Source organism: Ambystoma mexicanum, chromosome 9 (genome assembly GCF_040938575.1).
Source record: "Ambystoma mexicanum isolate Mex_15411 chromosome 9, UKY_AmexF1_1, whole genome shotgun sequence".
Taxonomy (NCBI): domain Eukaryota; kingdom Metazoa; phylum Chordata; class Amphibia; order Caudata; family Ambystomatidae; genus Ambystoma; species Ambystoma mexicanum.
The window spans coordinates 641,359,795-641,370,661 of NC_090931.1; the positions used below are offsets into that span (position 1 = coordinate 641,359,795).

The following is a 10,867-nucleotide window of genomic DNA, read 5'->3' on the forward strand; positions in this document are numbered from 1 at the left end:
ACCCAATAAATAAAAAAAATAGAACAGTGCATTCTTCTATAGAAGGGATGGATGTCTTGATTCTCGGTTCATCAGAATGACATTTTTGTAAATTATGAATGTATTGTACTGTTAACGGCTTATACAGTCCAACTAAGACAAAAGCCCACCATAATAAATGCAAGCCCTCTACCCTAGGGTCAAGCCTTAACGTCTGAAGAAAAGTAGATGGCTAAAACACTGTATCCAGCAACCAGCCCTTGAAAATGCAGGCTACAATAAAGTTCAATAAAGGTGAACAATTCAAGAAATCAGCTTGCCGATTATGTTGTAAAGAAAATACCAGGGGAGCTGGTGCAAGTCACTTACACATGTGCATTTAGATATTCCAAGTGATAATGTCACCTTTACACCGAAGAAGATTCTTCTGTCAGTGTAGAAAGAAAATGTCCTTCCGTAATTGATAAATCGTTTGGCACTTGACAAACAATGAAAGGCAATATTTTACGTTTCTAACGTTGACTTTGCCAAAAGGATTTTTTTAAATATTTAATTGAACTAGTTTAGTTCAAAACAATTTAAAAACAAAATAAAGCAGATAAAGAATCAAAAAAAAATATTATTTGTTCTGTTAAACTTTTGTATGTTTACTGAAGCAGTGATGATCTTGGAAAAATAAGATTCTTCTCCAAGAAAATAATGTCAAGAAAATAATCCAATTATGAAGTTTTAATGTTTGGAATTGGATGTAGTTCCCTTTCAAAGCACTTACCAAATAATTATTTGATTTAGCTATAAACATATCTGAAACTGGATAATGTACTAAAAGTCACTCGCCCTTGCTTGTTAAAAGGGTACATGAGTAACGTGAGTAACGTGAGCACATGCACAATAAAACCTCAACCACAATGAAACCCTATCAAAGCTCAATCTCTGGGCTTCCGTTAACTCAAGGATACCGTTCCTGGATGTTTTATCCATTTGTCTGCAGCTTTAAGCCGTTAAGAAATATTTATATTTTTAGTAAACAATATTTTCATACACTCCTTGTGTTCCACAAAGCCCATGTAAGTATTATTCCAGGGGCAAAAAAAGTTGAGAGCTACTAACCAGCCAGAAAAAAGTCACACCATTTCTTACTCACCAAGAGTCAGATATCACTAGCCGCTGGCGAGTGCACATTTTCCAGCCAGATTATTCTGCTTTATACACATTGTCCAATAAAATGGCTTAATATATATAACTTTAAAGAAACTGACAGTTATGAGTGGAGTTCTGTACATGCAAAATCATTGTAAAGAAAGAAAACCACAGTTAATTCTGTAAAACCTTGCTTGTAGAATTAGAATGCCGTTGAGGTTTCCAATGCGTGTGCGCGTGTGCGTGTGTGTAGGGGGACTGCCCCCCCACACTGGAGGTCACGGCCAGGACCACAATAAAAGACACGGCAGTCAGGGGGAGTAAAACACCACGTCTTCTTTATTCGTCACTTCCCACTGGGATGCGGGCTATCCCACACATGGCTGGAGTGTCACTTCCATGACATCTCCCCCCCTTTTTTAGATAATAGGTCATACCCATCTATCAGTCCATCTAAAATCTGTAAGGAACTTGCCAATCCTGCCGCAGTCTCCCCTACGCCAGCAGGAGCCTCACAGCCACAGAACAGGCATACTCTCAGGTGGTGTGGGCCTGCAAATACTTCACCTCTTGCTCTACGGGAAAGCATTTACAGTCGTCACAGACCATCAAGCCCTCCCGACGATCTATCGGGTCCCCAATGCCAGAATGCCTCCCAGGATCACCAGATGGGGTTTGCATCTACAAGACTACAAATTCGACATTCAACACTGTCCGGGCAAGGAGGACAATCCGGCTGATTACCTCTCTCGCCATCCGACGGGCCCGACTCTCGTTGGACCCTCTATTGTAGATGCCTACAACCACTCCCGGTTGTCTGGGCCGGCCTATTAGCGGAATCTGGACAGGACAGGGCTCCCAGCATCGTCACACTGCATGAAGTCATAAAAGCCCGCTTTCATCAAGCCAGGAACGAGGCCATGAGAGAGGATATCCAGTGTCTGGACCTGGTGAGGGACGAGTTATCCATCGTGGATGATCACGTCGTCCTCAAAAGCTGCGAGGTGGTCATCCCAGAGGCCCTACGTGTTAAGATAATTGGGCCAGCACATGAAGGGCACAGGGGGAGGTCATTAGTAACCAAACTAAGCGTTGTGACAATACATGTGCATGCATTAGGCACAAAGCAAAAGTGCATTCAACATGAAGACCGCAGACACTAAATAACAGATGCAGTTATATGTGAATATTATATTCACATAGCATCCATAAAACATGAAGAAAACAAGCATAAGCAATGTATAAGCTGAATGCAACATGAATGACACGCAACATGAATGACACGCAAATACAAAAATGACAATACAAAAAGGACTTTTGCAACAGCCTCTTTCTAAATCTACCTGCCTCTACTCTCCGCCCTCTACAACTTATCCAGAACAGGTCTGCGAGACTTGTCCTTGGCCTGAAGCCCTGGGATCGTATCTCTCCAGCTCTAAAATCTCTCCATTGGGTCCCAGTGGATGCAAGGATTAAATTCAAAAGCCTCTGTATTGTCCACAAGGCCTCTACCTCTAACTCCCTCCGGGTCAATCGTTTTTCAAAGAAACGAGCTGGGGGTAGATCTCTGTCTTCGGCTGGGGCCTCCCTCTGGAACAGCCTCCCTGCCACTCTAAACCTTGAGGAGAACCATCTCCGGTTCCGGAAGCACCTCAAAACCTTCCTCTTTGCTTCTGCCGTCGCTCCCCTTCTCCCCTGCTGATCTGCTCTCTTGGCACTGTGCACCTGGCCACTCTCTGGCCCCTGGGCCCAAGTACCTGCTCACCCGGCCACCTTCCTGCACTGCCTCCTGGCCACCCCTTGCACTGGGGACTGTATCTGTACCCATACAGACCCCCCCATTTTTCTTCTTTTTCTGTACTTATTCAGACTTACCCAGTCTGCTGTCTTAAACACAGCACTTGCTGGCTGCACTACTACGGTTTACCTCCATTTTCTATTTATTTTTTATTTATTTTATTTATCTGCGCTCCGCGGCTCTGCACTTTCCACTCTCCCCCTTCCATGCACTTTTTCCCCTTTCCCATGCACTTGCGCTTTCTCAATGTCACTGGGCCTAGTATGGTTTTTATGTTGTGTTCTCCCTTGTTCCCCTCCCTTGCATAGTCGCGCTCTGAAACACTTGTGTACGAGCGCGATACAAATAAAATATCATATCATATATTGCTCAATAACATAGAAATGCAACAGTAATTGGCAGCCATCTTTTCCAATATGGAAGCCACAACATGGTTCTAATTAAACGAAAGGACTCAAGGCTTCACAAGAACTCAAAATGCTTAAATTACAATAATTCAGATCAGTGCACACCTCTGAAAGGATCTGGCAACCACAAACAAGGCTACTGCACATTAAGGGAGGGTCAGAACGTTGCAGTGAAAGCACGAGCTAGCAATTCTCAGGCTGCAAGAAGGATACTCCCAGATTAAAGTTTCATAAGAGTACAACCAGCCTTTTTAAGCCAGGTGCAGGAAAACTATAAGCAGAAGACTAAATGAAGAATAACTCAAGAGTGTCCCCAGTGGCAAGATAAACATATTGTTTGCATCAATATTAGCTAAATTCCAAATAAATGAAGGGTGAAATAATTCCAAACACTGTCCCATCACACATGACCCATAATTGAAGAACACTCTATTCATTAGCAACGAACACAGATAGAACACCGGCCTTACTCCTTAACCGTACCCCTAGACACAAGATGCCACACAACGCCAATTACAAAGCGATCACCCTGTTTTATGGCCTAGACAAGAGAGATGGATCTTCTTTAATTGAAAGGAAAGCAGTCCGTGGACTTCTGTCCCCCTATTCCTGTCTGGCTCATGTCTTGATGATTTGTCAGTTGTGCATGGTTGGTTAGTAAGAAACCAACCAATGAAAATCTCTTGCGTTAGGCCACCCATGAAACATTGAGAGGATGTCTTTTTACTGTTATCAATTTAGAGGTGGTTGCAGGAGGGGCCATCAGCAAAGCATTACCCAATTAGAAACGTAACCCCTATAGAACATATGTAATCATCACTATTAGCCAATCCCTGTAGGTTTTTAGTAACCAAGATTACAGTATGATGTCAGTTGAATATATAAACCATTGTATTTAATGTAACCAGCGAAGAGTGCCAAGAAACCAATCCTTGTATGCTGTCCCTGCTTTATTTTGATGATAATAAAACTTGGGTTTGTCTTCCACTTTGTCCATTTCCATTATTGAGTCCAGTTTGAACTGGCTCCAGAATCTGTGTCATTTTGTACTTTCCAGGCCATCTTAACAATTGTGTCATATCATGTTATCTTATGCTAAAGAGTTCCTATTATGGTGCACGAACACAGCCCCCACTCCCACCTTCTCATTCATAACTCACTGCATCGTCCACGATCATCCTAGCTCGTTCACTACCTTGTTCACTGCTCAATGTCTCACTCAATTGCTCCCCGGCAGACAATGGTCAACCTGCCTACTTCATAGCACAGTGTTGGCTCTTGCCTTGCTCCATTCACTTTCCTACCTTCTCATTTACTGCACAGTGTGCCCCATTTACTGCTCACTGCCCCACTAACCGATCACCCTGCGTCATTCAGTTGTCACTGTTCTTCAATTAGCAGCCACTCTGCCTCATTCACTGCACATGTCTCCATTCACTGGTCCCCCTGCCTCGCTTGCTGGTCACTGGCCTCATTCACCGTCACGTGCTGGCCATCTTACTTCCCTACCAGGTCACCATCTCGGACTCACAGTTGGACTATCTATTGTTCACTAGTTATGCTGCTACATTTACCTGTCACCTTGCCACAAGCACGACTCACTTTTCTCCATGACCTGTACATTCTCTCAGGAAATGGTGACCATCAGGAGTAGACTCACCTAAAGGACAACAGGGCAATGGATGTCCTTGTCCAAACAGGTCATTGTGGGCTCCTTTTGTAAACGAATGTGGCCCAAGTTGATCACTTGGTGCATGCTGCAGCTGCTCATTTTAGATAATGCAGCTGACTCAATATAAGCTTTAGAATCCAGCATTTGCAACACGTTTTTATTTTGCCCAGTTCTATATTTTGTCCCCAAAACACCCCTAGTTACACTGTTTAATCCACACTGGTCGCTCTGTCAAATGTTTGATGATGAACCTGCCTGCAATGTACTGCTGCTGGTACATCCCCTTTTCTTTCAGATCCGCCAGAGCGCCAGGGGACCACTACGGTGGTGATAATGCACGGTATGAATATCCTTTAACATTAACCTATTCTGCTGGTCAACCTATATCTGACGGCTGCAGCCTGCCCCATGTAGTGCTCAACATTCGCCTTGCAATATATGTCTGGTTGGTGGATTAACATGATACAGTCTATGCACAACAAAAAGGAACAGACATTATTTCATACTCCATTTTTTTTAAAAGCAACTGCACTGTGAAGATATTTTGTTTTTCATGTGTCGCAAACATAGCCAATGTGAGCATGTTTGGAAGACAAGCGTAGAAAGGTGCTGGCACTGTCCCCGAGGATCTGGAATAGCAAACCCTGCATCCTGTTGGCTATCCTGCCGGTCCCCCCTGCATGGCCCTCATCCCCCGCCGGTCCCCCTGCATGGCCCTCACCCCCCGCATTACCCCTTTCCCCCGCTGGTCCCCCCCTCATTTCCCTTGAAGACAAAGAATACTGGAGCTGGGCATATTGCTAGGGCTCTGTGATGGCACCTGTCTCGAAAACAGAAGGCAGACTCACGGTGAGACGGGCCATTAGTGTATGACACACTGCTCTGTCCTGGCACAAGGTTACACAATAGAGCAGTGGTATTCAAACTTTTTTATACTAAGACCTCCTGTGACTAAAAATATTGTTTCTGGGTCCCCTCACAAGACATAACTGCTTATAATTTCTATTAAATGCTTATATTTTCTATTAAAAGCAGTCACCATAATCCCTTTTTTTAAAAGCCTCACAAACCCCCTGGACTTCCTTTGTACCCCCTAGGGGGCCAACCCCACAGTTTGAAGACCACTGCAGGAGAGGGGCATTTCACAGTGCCCACTTGCGGCACACAGGCGGTAAATCCAGGTCGATTACACAATGCCCAGGATTTTGCATTGTTGACCAATAGGTACATGAGCAAGTGACATTGGTGCCCTCCACTCATCCCCCCGGTGTGTCTTTCATTCTTCCTCTTTGGTGCTGTGTGAAGTCGATGTCGTTCTTTGTGCAGTGTTTTGTTGAATGGTTGGGATGAAGGGAGAAAAAGATGCCTGGCGTGGCAACGTAACCATTATGAGACATGTGCATGTTACTTGTGAAACGAATGTCTTGCATTTAAGTGAAGCTTTGGAAATGTGCTATAAAACTGTTGATACCATATTTGTAATGTACAGACCTGATGTAAGGTGGAAGTGTTAAATATTGAATTGATTTTTTTTTTTAAAAAAGAGAAAGTAACCAAAGGCAGTGTCTTTGAGGAGGCTTCCTGGTGGCACAGGCATCGCCAGGAGGGTGATGTCACAGTGCTTTGAGATGCAGATAATGGTGGAGGTATTTCCAAAGTATGCCTGAACGGGCGGGATACACGATGGATTAATAGACACAGAGTAACCACCATACCTTGTGCTATTGATGGCCAGGCTCGGACTGGCCCATAGGGAAATACCGAAACAAAAACACAAAATGCTAGTGTGGGCCCCTTTTTGGGGTGAAAGCGGGCCACTTTTTTTGGCCAATTTTGTCCAGTTTGATGAGTTACTTCACTATGCGGCTAGTAGTTTTGACCATTGTTGCTGAATATTCTTTAAAATGCACATTTTGCATTACATTTGATAAAAAAAAACTACGTCTGTCACAAAAGGAATGAAATGCCTTTTGCAACTGTGGGCCACTTTTTCCTTGGTGCCAGAGGCAATTGGATGTCCCGGTCCGACCCTGAGGGTGGCAAGAGACGAATGGATCAAGGACTAGGTGTGGCAGCGCATTCTGATGGGCCTATGATGGAATGATGACACATCCTGGCCAACCCGGAAGGGGATTTCACAGCAAGTGGCAGCACTGGAGTACCCAATTAACCTTTTTACAGCCCTCCGTGCAAGGCCGTGTGAAATAGCTAAGGTGCTTTCTTTGACAGTTAACCATGCCAATCTACAGTGCTCATCTAGACAACATTTCTGCGGACATCGTTACGGCAGCACGTGCACAAAAATGGATATTTGAAATATTTGACTTTCGCACTGGGCATCATGGCTGAAATCCATTTATTTAAATATTTATTACAACCACATGCCTCAGAGTGTCTTATGCCCGGCGCCCATACAATGTGTTGAAATGATTTGCCCTGCTCCTATTAATGGCCAGTGTCCAGAAGGCATTGCTTCTAAATGAGTGCCACATGGTTTACATACAAGATCCTAGTTTAGAGGCAAAACCCCCACGTTAACTGTCATGCCTTGAAGATGTATGCCGTTTATTGAGATAACGACGACCAAATCTAATAACGACCTAAATCTCGCCGTGTTTACGTCCCTCCACCACTATCCCCTTAATCGGAAGCAAAGTTGCTGCGGTCCGTTTTCAACCATCGGCTTCAGAGATTGACGTACGATTGTAGGATCATTACGAAACAACTATAAAAAATAGGTAGCAAACGTATACAAAGGCACGTTGTTATCAAATGTCAGCAGTCTTGGTCTTTATACTTCTGTTTGCATACCTGGAACTGAAGCCCCGCTCGGGCTGTAGTGCACAACCACACAAAGGTGCCCGGGGAAGTCTGGGAGTTTCCCTCAACTCAGCTCCCCGTACTCCAAGGGCGCGGGCACGATACCGGCCCAGCACAGACAGGCAGCGCCGAGCAGCACAAGCCGCCATAGTAGCGACTAATTCCCATCCGAGAAACGGACCATAGCAACGCCTGCCCACTGTTCTTCACGTGACCTCTGACGTCATCCGGAGCAACGAAGCGGTTCCGGAGCATTTTCAGTGAGCGGGATGAGGCCAAGCTGGAAGGCTGTGGCTGCTGGTGTAACGTCGGAAAATACTGTAATGTAGGAAAATGCTATCGTCAGAAGATGCTAGCCCTACTTACTGCGCATGCTCAGTAATGTAGTGACACGGAAACATTTTCTGACGGGCATTTTATAATAATTATCAGCAGCGGGTCTCTTGTTAGGTTGATTATTGTACACAAATATACCCGTACTCTTATAGTCTGTTCGTTACTTTGTGTTTATTTCATAACGGAGAGTTCCCTCTCTGTGTCCGCTGTGATCCTTCCTCCAGCTGAACTTCCAAGAGTGAATGTCAACCCGAGGAACACCACATCGAACCAGAGTTCATGAAGGTTCTAATAACCTTCACATTAACATCTCCCTCCCTTAATACCAATTACACAATGGTTACATACAGAAAGGGATGGAAGAAATAAATAAAAAAAAACAACAAAAACATTGAATAAAAGCATACTTGCCAACCCTACTGATTTAGGCAGTAGGCTACTTCTTTTTAAGCAGGCCTACCGCCTACAGATTTGGGTGACAGATCTTACTGCTATTTCCAGTGGCAGGTAATTTATCTGACTCTAAGGCAGGCTGCTTGAGACCGGGCCTAGCATAAAGCATTCAACACATTAATGTGTCTGTGAGCGGGTAAGGGATTACTTTGCGTGATGGGCTCAGATCAATTCACTGACCTGACAGTCACGTGACTCTTCCCTGCACTCTTTCCGGGATAGACTTTCAGTGCACCACCAGTGCATAGCTCTCAACCTTTCATGTCCCCTGTTCGGGTGAAAACACCCGATTTCGTATTTGACGGGTGAAAGCCCATTGATTCTTATGGGTCTGGAGGGAGCTTGGCGGGTGACAGAGCTGCCTAGCTGGCAGGTGACACCCAGCAAAAGCGTGTGAGTGGAGGTATGCCAGTGACGACAAGTGGCAGAGCCCTGCACTTTTGCCAGCACCGACTTTTGATGAACCATCAATGAAGATAATTGGCAGAGCGTACCACCGTAACACAGAATCTGCCTATCAGACAGAGCCGGAGGAGGGTATCAGTTTGTCATTCAGTATTAAACTTGCACTGCAGGAATAAGTATGTAGTCACAGGCTGCTGCTACAGAGCAGTGGCAAACGTTGCCTACCAGCTCTGTTTGATTATCTTCTGTGAAGTTAGGTAATTCAATTTGGTGTTTACTTAACCATTCAGTATACATTTTAAACATTTGTACATCTTTCCAGGTTGTGTTGTTTGAAGAGTTGTGTATTTTAAAAGGCTCCAGTGGTGCCAATAATGTATGTTTTGTATTTTCCTGTGATGTCAGCATTATTTTTGAAACTTGAAAAATCCAATATCTTTTTGGTCATAGAATGTTGGCAAGTATGTAAAAGATCAAACACACTAAGAATTAGTAACTGAAAGGATACACGTTGTCTCATCTTCTTTAAGTTAACATTGAGTCTTATGCCACGTTGTCTCATCTTCTTTAAGTTAACATTCAGTCTTATGCCATGTAACATGTTCACTAATAATAATAAATGAAATCTTCTTTCACACGTGGCACTCTTTTCCTGGGTTTCAAACCAGAAACATCATCGTTCATTATGCCACTGTGGCATGCACTTTTGGATGATGTGGATCCTTCTTCCTCCAGCATGTCTCTCCTCTCCATCCTGTTGTTGTCATCCATCATCTGCTTTACTCTTCCATCAGTCATAATAATATCATCGCATGACCACTTACTTCCATCTTCTAATGTCACAGATTTATTTGGACGGTTCCCCACTCTTTGTGGATATCGATATTTAGATTCTCCTTTCAAAATTCTTCTGGGTTCTTTCACCCTGATCCAATCACCCACCTCGGTCTTGTTTTCTTTCACATGTTTTTGGCTATCATAATATTTTTTATACTTCTCTTGTTTATCCTTTACTCTCCTAATAACTGCATCCATATCTACAGTTTTATTCTTTTTCAACGGTAACCGGTCTGGTCTCAATCTATTTGTGGCAATTCTTCCTCTCATCATCGTAAAGGGCTCTTCTTCCGTTGTAGAATGTGGTGTGACTCTATGGGTAATCAAAGCTTCTTTGAGAGTCTCTCTCCAGGGTAAATTATTAGCCACAGCTAGTTGAATGGTATCCTTAATAAAACGGTTCATTCTTTCTACCAACCCATTTCCAATGGGATGATATAGGGCTGTGGTCCTGTGCTTAATAGCTCTTTCTTTGAGAAACTTTTGCACTTCTATGGACATAAATTGTGCACCATTGTCTGATATCAGCTCTTGAGGTTCCCCTTCTCTATTAAAAATTTCTTTCAGAAATTTCTTAATTTTCATGGCTGAAACGGACTCTTCCATTATGCCGCATTCTACCCACTTGGAGGTATAATCAACCAACACGATGATATAAACTTTGTGGGGTTCCAATATTTCAAATGGGCCTGAAATATCAACAGCCAACTTCGCCCACACAGAATCTGGTATTGTTACAGGCTGCAATGGTGTGGCTCTGGTCACTTTTCCTTTGTCACTCACTGCACATGCAGAGCATTCTCTTACAATGTTTTCTAGATCACTCCATATATTTGGCCACCAAAATGTCTCTCTTACTCTCCTTTTTGTTAAGTTTCTTCCAATATGCCCCTCATGTTCTATTTCCATTATCTTCTCTCTTAAACTTGAGGGTGGAACTATGCGATCTCCACGGTATATACACACTTCATCGCAAGACATTTCATCTTTCTTATTCTCCCAAGATAAAACACTTTCTGT

At 43.7% G+C, this 10,867-nt stretch overlaps 1 protein-coding gene across 1 annotated transcript in view; it reads right to left on the reverse strand.

Moving 5' to 3' along the window:
* Window positions 1-8,112, reverse strand: part of POLDIP2 (DNA polymerase delta interacting protein 2) — a 184,258-nt gene extending 176,146 nt beyond the window's left edge. Inside the window, exon 1 of the mRNA XM_069615352.1 lies at window positions 7,808-8,112. Within this exon, the coding sequence (XP_069471453.1) occupies window positions 7,808-7,965 (158 nt within the window). The 5' untranslated portion in view covers window positions 7,966-8,112. The remainder of the gene's footprint in view (window positions 1-7,807) is intronic.
* Between the last annotated feature and the right edge of the window lie 2,755 nt (window positions 8,113-10,867).